This window comes from Gallus gallus, unplaced genomic scaffold (genome assembly GCF_016699485.2).
Source record: "Gallus gallus isolate bGalGal1 unplaced genomic scaffold, bGalGal1.mat.broiler.GRCg7b scaffold_119, whole genome shotgun sequence".
Lineage (NCBI taxonomy): Eukaryota > Metazoa > Chordata > Aves > Galliformes > Phasianidae > Gallus > Gallus gallus.
This window is the reverse complement of record NW_024096071.1, coordinates 1-17743: the sequence shown is the minus strand read 5'-3', so window position 1 is coordinate 17743 and position 17743 is coordinate 1. Positions and strand designations below refer to the sequence as shown.

Here is a 17743-nt window from a genome sequence, read left to right as displayed (position 1 = left end):
GGGGTTATGGGGTGGGTTATGGGGTTATGAGGAGGAGGAGGAGGAAGGAGAGTGGGAGAGGGTCCGGGGGGGCGCCCCCCTTATGAAGGTATGGGGCTATGGGGCAGCTATGGGGCTGGTGTTTGGCTATGGGGCTGGGGGGTGGGGCTATGGGGCGGCTATGGGGTTATGGGGTGAGGTTATGGGGCTGGGGGGTGGGGTTATGGTGCGGCTATGGGGCTGGGGGTTGGGGTTATGGGGTGGCTGTGGGGTGGGGTTGTGGGGTTATGAGGTGGCTATGGGGCTATGGGGTGGGGTTATGGGGCTATGGGGTGGAGGAGGAGGAAGGAGAGTGGGAGAGGGTCCGGGGGGGCGCCCCCCTCATGAAGGTATGGGGCTATGGGGCGGCTATGGGGCAGCTGTGGGGCTGGGGGGGGGGGGTTACGGGGCTACGAAGTGGCTATGGGGTTATGGGGTGGGGTTATGGGGAGGAGGAGGAGGAGGAGGAGGAGGAAGGAGAGTGGGAGAGGGTCCGGGGGGGCGCCCCCCTCATGAAGGTATGGGGCTATGGGGCGGCTATGGGGCAGCTGTGGGGCTGGGGGTTGGCTATGGGGCGGTTGTGGGGCTGGGGGGTGGGTGTGGGGTGGGGTTATGGGGCTATGGGGTGGGGTTATGGGGTTATGGGATGGGTTATGGGGTTATGAGGAGGAGGAGGAGGAAGGAGAGTGGGAGAGGGTCCGGGGGGGCGCCCCCCCTCATGAAGGTATGGGGTTATGGGGCGGCTATGGGGCAGCTGTGGGGCTGGGGGGTGGAGTTATGGGGCTATGGGGTGGCTATGGGGTTATGGGGTGGGGTTATGGGGAGGAGGAGGAGGAGGAAGGAGAGTGGGAGAGGGTCCGGGGGGGCGCCCCCCTCATGAAGGTATGGGGCTATGGGGCGGCTATGGGGCAGCTGTGGGGCTGGGGGGTGGGGTTATGGGGCTGTGGGGTGGAGGAGGAGGAAGGAGAGTGGGAGAGGGTCCGGGGGGGCGCCCCCCTCATGAAGGTACGGGGCTATGGGGCAGTTGTGGGGCAGCTATGGGGTATCTATGGGGCAGCTATAGGGGATCTATGGGTCAGCTATGGGGTATCTATGGGGCAGCTATGGGGCAGCTATGGCATACCTATGGGTCAGCTATGGGTCAGCTATGGGGTATTTATGGGGCGGCTATGGGGCGGCGCTATGGGGCAGCTATGGCATACCTATGGGTCAGCTATGGGGCAGCTATGGGGTATCTATGGGGCAGCTATGGGGCAGCTATGGGGTATCTATGGGGCGGCTATGGGGTATCTATGGGTCAGCTATGGGGTATCTATGGGGCAGCTATGGGGTATCTATGGGGCAGCTCTGGGGCAGCTCTGGGGCAGCTATGGGGCAGCTATGGGGTATCTATGGGGCAGCTCTGGGGCAGCTATGGGGCAGCTATGGGGTATCTATGGGGCAGCTATGGGGCAGCTATGGGGTATCTATGGGGCTGCTATGGGGCAGCTATGGGGCAGCTATGGGGCCGCTATGGGGCAGCTATGGGGCAGCTATGGGGTATCTATGGGGCCACTATGGGGCAGCTATGGGGCCGCTATGGGGCAGCTATGGGGTATCTATGGGGCAGCTATGGGGCCGCTATGGGGCAGCTATGGGGCAGCTATGGGGCAGCTATGGGGTATCTATGGGGCAGCTATGGGGTATCTATGGGGCAGCTATGGGGCAGCTATGGGGCAGCTATGGCATACCTATGTGTCAGCTATGGGGTATCTATGGGGCAGCTATGGGGTATCTATGGGGCAGCTATGGGGCCGCTATGGGGCAGCTATGGGGCAGCTATGGGGTATCTATCTCTGGGGCAGCTCTGGGGCAGCTATGGGGCAGCTATGGGGCGGCGCTATGGGGCAGCCCCATAGCTGAGCGCCCCGCAGGAGAAGCCGAAGATGTTCGCGAAGGGCACCGAAATCACTCACGCGGTGGTGGTGAAGAAACTCAATGAGATCCTTCAGGCGCGCGGAAAGAAAGGCACCGACCGGTATGGGGGGCTGACCCACACGTGTGGGGCTGACCCACATCTGTGGGGCTGGGGTGTGGGGCTGGGATGTGGGGCTGACCCACAGCTGTGGGGCTGGGGTGTGGGGCTGGGGTGTGGGGCTGACCCACACGTGTGGGGCTGGGGTGTGGGGCTGACCCATAGCTGTGGGGCTGGGGTGTGGGGCACCGACCGGTATGGGGGGCTGACTCACACGTGTGGGGCTGGGGTGTGGGGCTGGGATGTGGGGCACCAACCGGTATGGGGGGCTGACCCACAGCTGTGGGGCTGACCCACATCTGTGGGGCTGGGGTGTGGGGATGGGGTGTGGGGATGGGATGTGGGGCACCGACCGGTATGGGGGGCTGACCCACACGTGTGGGGCTGACCCACATATGTGGGGCTGGGGTGTGGGGCTGACCCACAGCTGTGGGGCTGGGGTGTGGGGCTGGGGTGTGGGGCACCGACCGGTATGGGGGGCTGACCCACACGTGTGGGGCTGACCCACATCTGTGGGGCTGGGGTGTGGGGATGGGATGTGGGGCTGACCCACAGCTATGGGGCTGGGATGTGGGGATGGGATGTGGGGCTGACCCATAGCTGTGGGGCTGGGGTGTGGGGCTGGGATGTGGGGCACCGACCGGTATGGGGGGCTGACCCACACCTGTGGGGCTGACCCACATCTGTGGGGCTGGGGTGTGGGGCTGACCCACAGCTATGGGGCTGGGGTGTGGGGCTGACCCATAGCTGTGGGGCTGGGGTGTGGGGCTGGGATGTGGGGCTGACCCACAGCTGTGGGGCTGGGGTGTGGGGCTGACCCTCAGCTATGGGGCTGGGGTGTGGGGCTGACCCATAGCTGTGGGGCTGGGGTGTGGGGCTGGGATGTGGGGCTGGGGTGTGGGACTGACCCTCAGCTATGGGGCTGGGATGTGGGGCTGGGATGTGGGGCACCGACCGGTATGGGGGGCTGACCCACACGTGTGGGGCTGGGGTGTGGGGCACCGACCGGTATGGGGGGCTGACCCACACGTGTGGGGCTGGGGTGTGGGGCACCGACCGGTATGGGGGGCTGACCCACACGTGTGGGGCTGGGGTGTGGGGCTGGGATGTGGGGCTGACCCACAGCTGTGGGGCTGGGGTGTGGGGCTGACCCTCAGCTATGGGGCTGGGGTGTGGGGCTGACCCATAGCTGTGGGGCTGGGGTGTGGGGCTGGGATGTGGGGCTGGGGTGTGGGACTGACCCTCAGCTATGGGGCTGGGATGTGGGGCTGGGATGTGGGGCACCGACCGGTATGGGGGGCTGACCCACACGTGTGGGGATGGGATGTGGGGCACCGACCGGTATGGGGGGCTGACCCACACGTGTGGGGCTGGGGTGTGAGGCTGGGATGGGGGGCTGACCCACAGCTATGGGGCTGACCCCCGGATCTATGGGGCAGGGAGGTGTAAATGGAGCTGCTGGTGAGGCTGATAATGGAACTTAGGCTGGCAATGGTCACTATGGGGCGCTGATGGGTGATGCTATGGGGCTGCCCCACATCTATGGGGCTGACCCCCGGATCTATGGGGCTGACCCCGGATCTATGGGGCAGGGAGGTGTAGATGGAGCTGCTGGTGGGGCTGATAATGGAACTTAGGCTGGGAATGGCCACCTATGGGACACTGATGGGTGATGCTATGGGTCGGCCCCCCATCTATGGGGCTGACCCCCAGATGTATGGGGCAGGGCGGCGCAGATCGAGCTGCTGCAGCTGCTGGTGGGGCTGACAATGGAACTTAGGCTGGGAATGGCCACTATGGGGTGGTGATGGGTGATGCTATGGGGCTGCCCCCCATCTATGGGGCTGACCCCCGGATGTATGGGGCAGGGCGGCGCAGATCGAGCTGCTGCAGCTGCTGGTGGGGCTGACAATGGAACTTAGGCTGGGAATGGCCACTATGGGGTGGTGATGGGTGATGCTATGGGGCTGCCCCCCATGTATGGGGCTGACCCCCGGATCTATGGGGCAGGGCGGCGCAGATGGAGCTGCTGCAGCTGCTGGTGGGGGTGGCGAAGGAGCACGGGCTGGGAATGGCCACTATGGGGCTGTGCTATGGGTCTGTCCCCCATCTATGGGTCTGGCCCTGGATCTATGGGGCTGACTCCTGGATCTATGGGGCTGACCCCCGGATCTATGGGGCAGGGCGGCGCAGATCGAGCTGCTGGTGGGGCTGATAATGGAACTTAGGCTGGGAATGGCCACCTATGGGACACTGATGGGTGATGCTATGGGGCTGCCCCCCATCTATGGGGCTGACCCCCAGATCTATGGGGCAGGGCGGCGCAGATGGAGCTGCTGCAGCTGCTGGTCCGGGTGGCGAAGGGATTTAAGCTGGGAATGGCCACCTATGGGACACTGATGGGTGATGCTATGGGGCTGCCTTCACATCTATGGGTCTGGCCCTGGATCTATGGGGCTGACACCCAGATCTATGGGGCAGGGCGGCACAGATCGAGCTGCTGCAGCTGCTGGTGGGGGTGGCGAAGGGATTTAAGCTGGGAATGGCCCCGTATGGGACACTGATGGGTGATGCTATGGGTCGGCCCCCCATCTATGGGGCTGACCCCCAGATGTATGGGGCAGGGCGGCGCAGATGGAGCTGCTGCAGCTGCTGGTGGGGCTGACAATGGAACTTAGGCTGGGAATGGCCACTATGGGGTGGTGATGGGTGATGCTATGGGTCTGCCCCCCATGTATGGGGCTGACCCCCGGATCTATGTGGCAGGGCGGCGCAGATCGAGCTGCTGCAGCTGCTGGTGGGGGTGGCGAAGGAGCACGGGCTGGGAATGGCCACCTATGGGACACTGATGGGTGATGCTATGGGTCGGCCCCCCATCTATGGGGCTGACCCCCAGATGTATGGGGCAGGGCGGCGCAGATGGAGCTGCTGCAGCTGCTGGTGGGGGTGGCGAAGGAGCACGGGCTGGGAATGGCCACTATGGGGCTGTGCTATGGGTCTGGCCCCCATCTATGGGTCTGGCCCTGGATCTATGGGGCTGACCCCCGGATCTATGGGGCAGGGCGGCGCAGATCGAGCTGCTGCAGCTGCTGGTGGGGGTGGCGAAGGAGCACGGCTTGGGGGTCCCCCTGGAGGTGAAGATCAAATTCAACATCATCGCCTCTCTGTACGACTACAACCCCAACCTGGCCACCTACATGAAGGTGGGCCCATGTGGGGCGGCCGTGGGGCTGGGGGGGGGTGTGGGGTGGGGGGGGGATGGGAGGGGTGTGGGGTATGGGGGGGATGTGGGGCTGGACGGGGGGGGGGTGTGGGGCTGGGGGGTATGGGGGGGGATGTGGGGTGGGGGGGGGATGGGAGGGGTGTGGGGTACGGGGGGGATGTGGGGCTGGAGGGGGGTGTGGGGCTGGGAGGGGATGTGGGGTATGGGGGGGATGTGGGGCAGTGTGGGGATGGGGGGGCTGTGGGGCTGGGGGGGGGTGTGGGGTATGGGGGGGGATGTGGGGGGGATGGGGTATGGGGGGGATGTGGGGCTGGGAGGGGATGTGGGGTATGGGGGGGATGTGGGGCTGGACGGGGATGTGGGGCTGGGGGGGTATGGGGTATGGGGGGGGATGTGGGACCATGTGGGGCGGCCGGGGGGGGGTGTGGGGCTGGGGGGGGGTGTGGGGTATGGGGGGGGATGTGGGGGGAATGGGGGGTGGGGGGGATGTGGGGCTGGGAGGGGATGTGGGGGCTGGGGGGGGGTGTGGGGTATGGGGGGGGATGTGGGGCTGGGGTGGATGTGGGGCTGGGGGGGCTGTGGGGCTGGGGGGTATGGGGGGGGATGTGGGGTGAGGGGGGGATGGGAGGGGTGTGGGGTATGGGGGGGATGTGGGGCTGGAGGGGGGTGTGGGGCTGGGGGGGTTATGGGGGCAGTGTGGGGATGCGGGGGGATGTGGGGCTGGGGTGGGGTTGGGGGGGATGTGGGGCAGTGTGGGGCTGGGGGGGGGGCTGGGGGGTGGGGGGGGTGGGGTATGGGGGGGGATGTGGGGCTGGGGGGGGTGGGGGTGGGGGGGGATGTGGGGCGGTGTGGGGCTGGGGGGGGATGGGGGGTGGGGTATGGGGGGGGATGTGGGGCTGGGGGGGGGTGGGGGTGGGGGGGATGTGGGGGGGATGGGGGGCTGGGGGGGGATGGGGGGTGGGGGGGTATGTGGGGATCCTGTGGGTCCCTATGGGGTCTCTATGGGTCGCTGTGGGTTCCCTATGGGTTGCTGTAGGTCCTGTGGGTCACTATGGTGTTCCTATGTGTCCCTATGGGTCCCTATGGGGTCTCTATGTGTCCCTGTGGGTCCCTATGGGTCGCTACGGGTCTGTGTGGGTCCCTATGGGTATCTGTGGGTCACTATGGGTCCCTACGGGTCACTATGTGTTCTCTATGGGTCCCTATGTGTCCCTGTGGGTCCCTATGGGTCGCTATGGGCTGCTATGGGTCGCTGTGGGTCTCTATGGGGTCTCTATGGGTCCCTATGGGTCGCTATGGCTCCCTGTGGGTCTCTATGGGTCCCTATGGGTTCTCGATGGGTCACTGTGGGTCTGTATGGGTACCTATGGGTCACTATGTGTTCCCTATGGGTCGCTGTGGGTCCCTATGTGTCCCTATGGGTCCCTATGGGTCCCTGTGGGTCTCTATGGGTCCCTATGGGTTCTCTATGGGTCACTGTGGGTCTGTATGGGTACCTATGGGTCCCTATGTGTCCCTATGGGTCCCTGTGGGTCCCTATGGGTCACTATGGGGTTCCCTATGGGTCCCTATGGGTCGCTGTGGGTCCCTATGTGTCCCTTTGGGTCCCTATGGGTCCCTATGGGTCCCTGTGGGTCCCTGTGGGTCCCTATGGGTCGCTATGGGTCCTCTATGGGTCGCTGTGGGTCCCTATGGGTCTCTATGGGTCTCTGTGGGTCCCTATGTGTCCCTATGGGTCCCTATGGGTCACTGTGGGTCCCTATGTGTCCCTTTGGGTCCCTATGTGTCCCTTTGGGTCCCTATGGGTCTCTATGGGTCCCTATGTGTCCCTATGGGTTCTCTATGGGTCCCTGTGGGTCCCTATGGGTCGCTATGTGTCCCTATGGGTTCTCTATGGGTCCCTGTGGGTCCCTGTGGGTCCCTGTGGGTCGCTATGGGTCCTCTGTGGGTCTCTATGGGTCCCTATGTGTCCCTATGGGTTCTCTATGGGTCCCTGTGGGTCCCTGTGGGTCCCTATGGGTCGCTATGGGTCCTCTATGGGTCGCTGTGGGTCCGCCCCCCAGCCGGAGCTGTGGCAGAAGTGCCTGAGCTGCATTGAGGAGCTGCTGGACGTCCTCTTCGCCAACCCACACATCTTCATCGGGGAGAACGTCCTGGAGGAGAGCGAGAACCTCAGCAACCCCGAGCAGGTGGGGCGCTATGGGGCGCTGTGGGGCAGCTATGGGGCAATATGGGGTGGCTATGGGGGGATATGGGGTGGTTATGGGGGTTATGGGGTGCTTACGGGGGGTTATGGGGGGTTATGGGGTGGTTATGGGGGGTTATGGGGGGTTATGCAGTGGTTATGGGGGGTTATGGGGTGCTATGGGGCAGCTATGGGGCGATATGGGGTGGTTATGGGGGGATATGGGGCGGTTATGGGGGGATATGGGGTGCTTATGGGGGGATATGGGGTGGTTATGGGTGGTTATGGGGCAGAATGTGCTGGAGGAGAGCGAGAAGCTCAGCAACCCCGAGCAGGTGGGGCGCTATGGGGCAGCTATGGGGCGCTATGGGGCAGCTATGGGGCGATATGGGGTGGTTATGGGGGGATATGGGGTGGTTATGGGGGGTTATGGGGGGTTATGGGGTGGTTATGGGGGGTTATGGGGCAGAATGTGCTGGAGGAGAGCGAGAACCTCAGCAACCCCGAGCAGGTGGGGCGCTATGGGGCAGCTATGGGGCAGCTATGGGGCGATATGGGGTGGTTATGGGGGGATATGGGGTGGTTATGGGGGGTTATGGGGGGATATGGGGTGGTTATGGGGGGTTATGGGGGGTTATGGGGCAGAATGTGCTGGAGGAGAGCGAGAACCTCAGCAACCCCGAGCAGGTGGGGCGCTATGGGGCAGCTATGGGGCGATATGGGGTGGTTATGGGGGGATATGGGGTGCTTATGGGGGGTTATGGGGGGTTATGCGGTGGTTATGGGGGGTTATAGGGGGCTATGGGGTGCCATGGGGCGCTATGGGGCGATATGGGGTGGTTATGGGGGGATATGGGGTGCTTATGGGGGGTTATGGGGGGTTATGCAGTGGTTATGCGGGGTTATAGGGGGCTATGGGGCGCTATGGGGTGCTATGGGGCAGCTATGGGTCTCTATGGGGTGGTTATGGGGGGATATGGGGTGGTTATGGGGGGTTATGGGGTAGTTGGGGGGGTTGTGGTGGGCTATGGGGCAGTTGTGGGGCTCTATGGGGCAGCTATGGGTCTCTGTGGGGGCAGCTATGGGTCTCTATGGGGTGGTTATGGGGGGATATGGGGTGGTTATGGGGGGTTATAGGGGGCTATGCGGCGCTATGGGTCTCTATGGGGTGGTTATGGGGCGGTTATGGGGGGTTGTTGGTTGGTTATGGGGGGTTATGGGGCAGATATGGGGCGCTATGGGGCAGCTGTGGGTCTCTATGGGGTGTCTATGGGTGTTTTTGGGTCCATTTTGGGGCCGTTTTTGGCCATTTTGGGTCACTTTGGTGCCATTTTGGGGTCATTTTGGGTCCATTTTCAGCCATTTTGGGTCACTTTGGGTCATTTTGGGGCCATTTTGGGTCCATTTTGGGGTCATTTTGGGGTCATTTTGGTGCCATTTTGGGGTCATTTTGGGGTCATTTTGGGGTCATTTGGGGTCCATTTTCTGCCATTTTGGGTCACTTTCGGTCATTTTGGGGCCATTTTGGGTCCATTTTTGGCCATTTTGGGGTCATTTTTGGCCATTTTGTGTCACTTTGGGTCATTTTGGGGCCATTTTGGGGTCATTTTGGGTCCATTTTTGGCCATTTTGGGGTCATTTTGGGGCCATTTTGGGGTCATTTTTGGCCATTTTGGGGTCATTTTGGGGCCATTTTGGTGTCATTTTGGTGCCATTTTTGGCCATTTTGGGTCATTTTTGGTGCCAATTTGGGTCACTTTGGTGCCATTTTGGTGCCATTTTGGGGCCATTTGGGGCCATTTTGGGGTCATTCCGAAGCATTTGGGGGGGGGCTCTCTTTGTGATGACATTTTGGGGTGAATTTGGGTGTTTTTGGGTCCATTTTGGTGGCATTTTTGGCCATTTTGGGGTCATTTTGGTGCCATTTTGGGGCCATTTTTGGCCATTTTGGGGTCATTCCGTAGCATTTAAGGGGAGGGGCTCTCTTTGCGCTGACATTTTGGGGTGAATTTGGGGGTTTTTGGGTCCATTTTGGGGCCGTTTTTGGCCATTTTGGGTCACTTTGGGTCATTTTGGGGTCATTTTTGGCCATTTTGGGGTCATTTTGGGGCCATTTTTGGCCATTTTGGGGTCATTCCGAAGCATTTGGGGGGGGGGGCTCTCTTTGTGATGACATTTTGGGGTGAATTTGGGTGTTTTTGGGTCCATTTTGGGGCCGTTTTTGGCCATTTTGGGTCACTTTGGGTCATTTTGGGGTCATTTTTGGCCATTTGGTGCCATTTTGGGGCCATTTGGGGCCATTTTGGGGTCATTCCGTAGCATTTAAGGGGAGGGGCTCTCTTTGCGCTGACATTTTGGGGTGAATTTGGGTGTTTTTGGGTCCATTTTGGTGCCATTTTTGGTCACTTCGGGTCACTTTGGGTCATTTTGGGGTCATTTTTGGCCATTTTGGTGCCATTTTGGGGCCATTTTGGGCCATTTTGGGGTCATTCCGAAGCATTTGGGGGGAGGGGGGCTCTCTTTGCGCTGACATTTTGGGGTGAATTTGGGGGTTTTTGGGTCCATTTTGGTGCCATTTTTGGTCACTTCGGGTCACTTTGGGTCATTTTGGGGTCATTTTTGGCCATTTTGGGTCCATTTTTGGCCATTTTGGGTCACTTTGGTGCCATTTTGGGGTCATTTTTGGCCATTTTGGGTCACTTTGGGTCATTTTGGGGTCATTTTGGGTCCATTTTCAGCCATTTTGGGGTCATTTTGGTGCCATTTTGGGGTCATTTTTGGCCATTTTGGGGTCATTTTGGGTCCATTTTCAGCCATTTTGGGTCATTTTGGGTCATTTTGGGGCCATTTTCAGCCATTTTTGGCCATTTTGGGGTCACTTTGGTGTCATTTTGGGGTCATTTTTGGTCAATTTGGGGTCATTTTGGGTCCATTTTCAGCCATTTTGGGTCACTTTGGGTCATTTTGGGGTCATTTTGGGTCCATTTTTGGCCACTTTGGGTCACTTTGGTGCCATTTTGGGCCATTTTTGGCCATTTTGGGGCCATTTGTGGCTATTTTTGGCCATTTTGGGGTCATTCTGGTGCCATTTTGGGGTCGTTTTGGGCCATTTTGGTGTCATTTTGGTGCCATTTTTGGCCATTTTGGGTCATTTTTGGTGCCAATTTGGGTCACTTTGGTGCCATTTTGGGGTCGTTTTGGGCCATTTTGGGGTCATTCTGAAGCATTCGGGGGGGGGGGCTCTCTTTGTGATGACATTTTGGGGTGAATTTGGGGGTTTTTGGGTCCATTTTGGTGCCATTTTTGGTCACTTCGGGTCACTTTGGGTCATTTTGGGGTCATTTTTGGCCATTTTGGGGTCATTTTGGGGCCATTTTTGGCCATTTTGGGGTCATTCCGAAGCATTTGGAGGGGAGGGGCTCTCTTTGTGATGACATTTTGGGGTGAATTTGGGTGTTTTGGTGTCCATTTTGGTGCCATTTTTGGTCACTTCGGGTCACTTTGGGTCATTTTGGGGTCATTTTTGGCCATTTTGGTGCCATTTTGGGTCCATTTTTGGCCATTTTGGGGTCATTCCGAAGCATTTGGGGGGGGGGGGGCTCTCTTTGCACTGACATTTTGGGGTGAATTTGGCTGTTTTGGGGTCCATTTTGGGGCCGTTTTTGGCCATTTTGGGTCACTTTGGGTCATTTTGGGGTCATTTTTGGCCATTTTGGTGCCATTTTGGGGCCATTTTGGGCCATTTTGGGGTCATTCCGAAGCATTTGGGGGGGGGGCTCTCTTTGCGTTGACATTTTGGGGTGAATTTGGGGGTTTTTGGGTTCACTTTGGTGCCATTTTTGGCCATTTGGGGTCCATTTTTGGCCACTTTGGGTCACTTTGGTGCCATTTTGGGGTCATTTTTGGCCATTTTGGGTCACTTTGGTGCCATTTTGGGGCCGTTTTTGGCCATTTTTGGCCATTTTGGGGTAATTCTGGTGCCATTTTGGGGTCGTTTTGGGCCATTTTGGTGCCATTTTGGGGTCATTTTGGTGCCAATTTGGGTCACTTTGGTGCCATTTTGGGGTCGTTTTGGGCCATTTTGGGGTCATTCCGAAGCATTTGGGGGGGGGGCTCTCTTTGCGCTGACATTTTGGGGTGAATTTGGGGGTTTTGGGGTCCATTTTGGTGCCATTTTTGGTCACTTCGGGTCACTTTGGGTCATTTTGGGGTCATTTTTGGCCATTTTGGTGCCATTTTGGGGCCATTTTGGGCCATTTTGGGGTCATTCCGAAGCATTTGGGGGGGGGCTCTCTTTGCGCTGACATTTTGGGGTGAATTTGGGGCTTTTTGGGTCCATTTTGGTGCCATTTTTGGTCACTTCGGGTCACTTTGGGTCATTTTGGGGTCATTTTTGGCCATTTTGGTGCCATTTTGGGGCCATTTTGGGTCATTTTGGGGTCATTTTTGGCCATTTTGGGGTCATTTTGGGGTCATTTGGGGCCATTTTGGGGTCATTCCGTAGCATTTAAGGGGAGGGGCTCTCTTTGCGCTGACATTTTGGGGTGAATTTGGGTGTTTTTGGGTCCATTTTGGTGCCATTTTTGGTCACTTCAGGTCACTTTGGGTCATTTTGGGTCACTTTGGTGCCATTTTGGGGTCATTTTGGGGCCATTTTTGGCTATTTTGGGGTCATTCCGAAGCATTTGGGGGGGGGGGCTCTCTTTGCGCTGACATTTTGGGGTGAATTTGGGTGTTTTGGTGTCCATTTTGGTGCCATTTTTGGTCACTTCGGGTCACTTTGGGTCATTTTGGGGTCATTTTTGGCCATTTTGGGGTCATTTTGGGGCCATTTTTGGCCATTTTGGGGTCATTCCGTAGCATTTAAGGGGGGGGGCTCTCTTTGCGCTGACATTTTGGGGTGAATTTGGGTGTTTTTGGGTCCTTTGAAGCCGTACCGGGTGCGGGGCTGCATCCTCACCCTGGTGGAACGCATGGATGAGGAGTTCACCAAAATCATGCAGAACACCGACCCACATTCCCAGGGTGAGAAATGGGGCCAAAAAGGCCGGATTTGGGCAAATTGGGGGGGGGGGGGGGGAATTGGGGGGGATTGGGGGGAGATAAGGGGGGATTGGGGGGGAATGGGGGGAATGGGGGGGGAAATGGGGGAATTGGGGGGGAAAAGGGGGGGATTGGGGGGTGATAAGGGGGAATTGGGGGGGAAATGGGGGGAAATTGGGGGGGAAATGGGGGGATTGGGGGTGAAAGGGGGGGAAATGGGGGGGAAATTGGGGGGAAATGGGGGGAATGGGGGGGGATTGGGGGGTGATAAGGGGGAAATGGGGGGAAATTGGGGGGGAATAGGGGGAAATGGGGAAATTGGGGGGGAATTGGGGGGGATTGGGGGGGATAAGGGGGGATTAGGGGGTGATAAGGGGGAATTGGGGGGGAAATGGGGGGAAATTGGGGTGAAATAGGGGGAAATTGGTGGGGAAATGGGGGGGAATGGGGGGGAAAGGGGGAAATGGGGGGTAAATGGAGAGAATGGGGGGAATGGGGGGGAAATGGGGGAATTGGGGGGGAAATGGGGGGAAATTGGGGGGGAATAGGGGGAAATTGGGGGGGAAATGGGGGAATTGGGGGGGGTTAGGGGGGGAAATGGGGGAATTTGGGGGGATAAGGGGGAATTGGGGGGGAATGGGGGGAAATTGGGGGGGAAAAGGGGGGAAATTGGGGGGAAATTGGGGGGGAAAAGGGGGGAAATGGGGGGGGAATGGGGGGGAAATGGGGGGGAAATGGGGGAAATGGGGGGAAATGGGGGAAATTGGTGGGGAATAGGGGGAAATTGGGGGGGAAATGGGGGAATCGGGGGGGGTTAGGGGGGGAAATGGGGGAATTTGGGGGGGGAATGGGGGAATTGGGGGGGAAATGGGGAATTGGGGGGAAATAGGGGGATATGGGGGAATTGGGGGGAAATGGGGGGAATAGGGGGAAATGGGGGGAAATGGGGAGAATGGGGGGAATGGGGGGGAAATGGGGAATTGGGGGGGAAATGGGGGGGATTGGGGGGTGATAAGGGGGAATTGGGGGGGAAATGGGGGGAAATGGGGGAATTGGGGGAGAAATGGGGGGAAATTAGAGGGGAAATGGGGGAATTGGGGGGAAAATGGGGAGAAAGGGGGGAAATGGGGGGAAAAAGGGGGAATTGGGGGGGAAAATGGGGGGGAAATGGGGGGAAATTGGGGGGGAATAGGGGGAAATGGGGAAATTGGGGGGAAATGGGGGGAATGGGGGGAATTGGGGGGATTGGGGGGGATAAGGGGGAATTGGGGGGGATTAGGGGGGAAATGGGGAATTGGGGGAGAAATGGGGGAACTGGGGGGGATGGGGGGGAAATGGGGGGAAATCGGGGGGGAAATGGGGGGGGAAAAGGGGGGAAATGGGGGGGAAATGGGGAGAATGGGGGGAATGGGGGGAAATGGGGGAATTGGGGGGGGAAATGGGGGGAAATTGGGGGGGAATAGGGGAAATGGGGAAATTGGGGGGAAATTGGGGGGGATAAGGGGGAATTGGGGGGGAAAAGGGGGGAAATGGGGGGGAAATGGGGAGAATGGGGGGAATGGGGGGGGAAATGGGGGAAATGGGGGGAAATTGGGGGGGAATAGGGGGAAATAGGGAAATTGGGGGGATATGGGGTAATTGGGGGGGAAATGGGGGGAATAGGGGGAAATTGGGGGGGAGTTGGGGGGAAATTGGGGGGGAATGGGGGGAATTGGGGGAATTGGGGAAATGGGGGAATTGGGGGGGAAATAGGGGGATTATGGGGGGATATGGGGAATTGGGGGGGAAATGGGGGGGAAATGGGGGAAATCGGGGGGGGAAATGGGGAATTGGGGGGGATAAGGGGAATTGGGGGGGAAATTGGGGGGAAAAGGGGGAACTGGGGGGGAAATGGGGGGGAATAGGGGGGGAATAGGGGGAAATGGGGGGAATTGGGGGATTGGGGGGTGATAAGGGGGAATTGGGGGGAAATTGGGGGGGAAATGGGGAGAATGGGGGGAAATGGGGGAATTGGGGGGGAAATAGGGGGAAATTGGGGGGAAATTGGGGGGGAAATGGGGGAATTGGAGGGGATTGGGGGGGGATAAGGGGAATTGGGGGGGATTGGGGGGGAAATGGGGAATTGGGGGAAATTGGGGGGGAAATGGGGGGAATTTTGCCCCCAATTTTGCCCCATTTCCCCTCCATTTTGCCCCATTTCTGCCCATTTTCCCCAATTCCCACCTCTTTTGGCCCTTTTTTGCCCAATTCTGCCCCTATTTCGCCCATTTCTGCCCCATTTTCCCCCCATTTCTGCCCATTTCTGCCCATTTTTTCACCCATTTTTCCCCCATTTCCCCCAATTTCACCCCAATATTCCTCTCTGCTGTCCATTCTGACCCCCATTTCCCCCCAATTCTGCCCCATTTCCCCCCAGTTTTGCCCCATCCCCCCCCCACTTCCACCCCACTCCCTCCTCCCACTGTATCCCCCTATGGGACCCATCCCCATTTAGGGTCCAAAAGGTGGGATTTTGGGGTCCAAAAAGTGGCATTTTGGGTCATTTTGGGTCGAAAAAGGGGCATTTTGGGTCCTGGCAGAGTACGTGGAGCACCTGAAGGCGGAGGGCTGCGGCTGCAGCGCCCCCTACAGGCGTGGAGGTCCCCATTCTGCCCCCATTTGCCCCCATTTCTGCCCCATTTTCCCCCCATTTCTGCCCATTTTCCACCCATTTTTCCCCCATTTCCCCCAATTTCACCCCAATATTCCCCTCTGCTGTCCATTCTGACCCCCATTTCCCCTCAATTCTGCCCCATTTCCACCCCAATATCTCCCCCCCCGCCCTCTCCCCTTCGCTCCCTTCTCCCACAGTATCCCCCTATGGGAGCCATCCCCATTTAGGGTCCAAAAGGTGGGATTTTGGGGCCCAAAAAGTGGCATTTTGGGTCATTTTGGGTCGAAAAAGTGGCATTTTGGGTCCTGGCAGAGCACATACAGCACCTGAAGGCGGAGGGCTGCGGCTGCAGCGCCCCCTACAGGCGCGGAGGTCCCCATTCTGCCCCCATTTGCCCCAATTTCCCCCCAATTTCCGCCCATTTTCTGCCCATTTTTTCCCCCATTTTTCCCCCATTTCCCCCAATTTCACCCCAATATTCCCCTCTGCTGTCCATTCTGACCCCCATTTCCCCTCAATTCTGCCCCATTTCCACCCCAATATCTCCCCCCCCCCCCCCCCCCCCTCCCCTTCGCTCCCTCCTCCCACAGTATCCCCCTATGGGACCCATCCCCATTTAGGGTCCAAAAGGTGGGATTTTGGGGCCCAAAAAGTGGCATTTTGGGTCATTTTGGGTCGAAAAAGGGTCATTTTGGGTCCTGGCAGAGTACGTGGAGCACCTGAAGGCGGAGGGCTGCGGCTGCAGCGCCCCCTACAGGCGCGGAGGTCCCCATTCTGCCCCCATTTGCCCCCATTTCTGCCCCATTTTCCCCCCCATTTCTGCCCATTTTTCACCCATTTTTCCCCCATTTCCCCCAATTTCACCCCAATATTCCCCTCTGCTGTCCATTCTGACCCCCATTTCCCCCCAGTTCTGCCCCATTTCCACCCCAATATCCCCCCCCCCCCCCCCCCTCCCCTTCGCTCCCTCCTCCCACTGTATCCCCCTATGGGACCCATCCCCATTTAGGGTCCAAAAGGTGGGATTTTGGGGCCCAAAAAGTGGCATTTTGGGTCATTTTGGGTCGAAAAAGTGGCATTTTGGGTCCTGGCAGAGCACATACAGCACCTGAAGGCGGAGGGCTGCGGCTGCAGCGCCCCCTACAGGCGCGGAGGTCCCCATTCTGCCCCCATTTGCCCCCATTTCTGCCCCATTTTCCCCCCATTTCTGCCCATTTTTCACCCATTTTTCCCCCATTTCCCCCAATTTCACCCCAATATTCCCCTCTGCTGTCCATTCTGACCCCCATTTCCCCTCAATTCTGCCCCATTTCCACCCCAATACCCCCCCCCCCCCCCTCCCTTCTTCGCTCCCTCCTCCCACTGTATCCCCCTATGGGACCCATCCCCATTTAGGGTCCAAAAGGTGGGATTTTGGGGCCCAAAAAGTGGCATTTTGGGTCATTTTGGGTCGAAAAAGGGTCATTTTGGGTCCTGGCAGAGTACGTGGAGCACCTGAAGGCGGAGGGCTGCGGCTGCAGCGCCCCCTACAGGCGCGGAGGTCCCCATTCTGCCCCCATTTGCCCCCATTTCTGCCCCATTTCCCCCCCATTTCTGCCCATTTTTCACCCATTTTTCCCCCATTTCCCCCAATTTCACCCCAATATTCCCTCTGCTGTCCATTCTGACCCCCATTTCCCCCCAGTTCTGCCCCATTTCCACCCCAATATCCCCCCCCCCCCCCCTCCCCCTTCGCTCCCTCCTCCCACTGTATCCCCCTATGGGACCCATCCCCATTTAGGGTCCAAAAGGTGGGATTTTGGGGCCCAAAAAGTGGCATTTTGGGTCATTTTGGGTCGAAAAAGTGGCATTTTGGGTCCTGGCAGAGCACATACAGCACCTGAAGGCGGAGGGCTGCGGCTGCAGCGCCCCCTACAGGCGCGGAGGTCCCCATTCTGCCCCATTCTGCCCCAATTTGCCCCCAATTTCTGCCCATTTTCCCCCCATTTCTGCCCATTTTTCACCCATTTTTCCCCCATTTCCCCCAATTTCACCCCAATATTCCCCTTTGCTGTCCATTCTGACCCCCATTTCCCCCCAGTTCTGCCCCATTTCCATCCCAATATCTCCCCCCCCCCCCCCCTCTCCCCATCGCTCCCTCCTCCCACTGTATCCCCCTATGGGAGCCATCCCCATTTAGGGTCCAAAAGGTGGGATTTTGGGGTCCAAAAAGTGGCATTTTGGGTCATTTTGGGTCGAAAAAGTGGCATTTTGGGTCCTGGCAGAGCACATACAGCACCTGAAGGCGGAGGGCTGCGGCTGCAGCGCCCCCTACAGGCGCGGAGGTCCCCATTCTGCCCCATTCTGCCCCCATTTGCCCCCATTTCTGCCCCATTTCCCCCCCATTTCTGCCCATTTTTCACCCATTTTTCCCCCATTTCCCCCAATTTCACCCCAATATTCCCCTCTGCTGTCCATTCTGACCCCCATTTCCCCCCACTTTTGCCCCATTTCCCCCCAATTTTGCCCCATTTCCCTCCACTTCTACCCCACTCGCTCCCCCACTGTATCTCCCTATAGGACCCATCCCCATTTTGGGTCCAAAAGGTGGGATTTTGGGGTCCAAAA

General features: G+C 58.9%; 1 protein-coding gene across 1 annotated transcript in view; it reads left to right on the top strand.

Moving 5' to 3' along the window:
* The window catches only part of LOC121108960 (eukaryotic translation initiation factor 3 subunit C-like), a 28831-nt gene extending 13566 nt beyond the window's left edge, over nt 1–15265 (top strand). Inside the window, exons 6-10 of the mRNA XM_040657318.2 lie at nt 1932–2035; nt 5094–5235; nt 7319–7444; nt 12372–12465; nt 15063–15265. Coding sequence (XP_040513252.1) covers nt 1932–2035; nt 5094–5235; nt 7319–7444; nt 12372–12465; nt 15063–15250 — 654 coding nt within the window. The 3' untranslated portion in view covers nt 15251–15265. The remainder of the gene's footprint in view (nt 1–1931; nt 2036–5093; nt 5236–7318; nt 7445–12371; nt 12466–15062) is intronic.
* The last annotated feature ends 2478 nt before the right edge of the window (nt 15266–17743 follow it).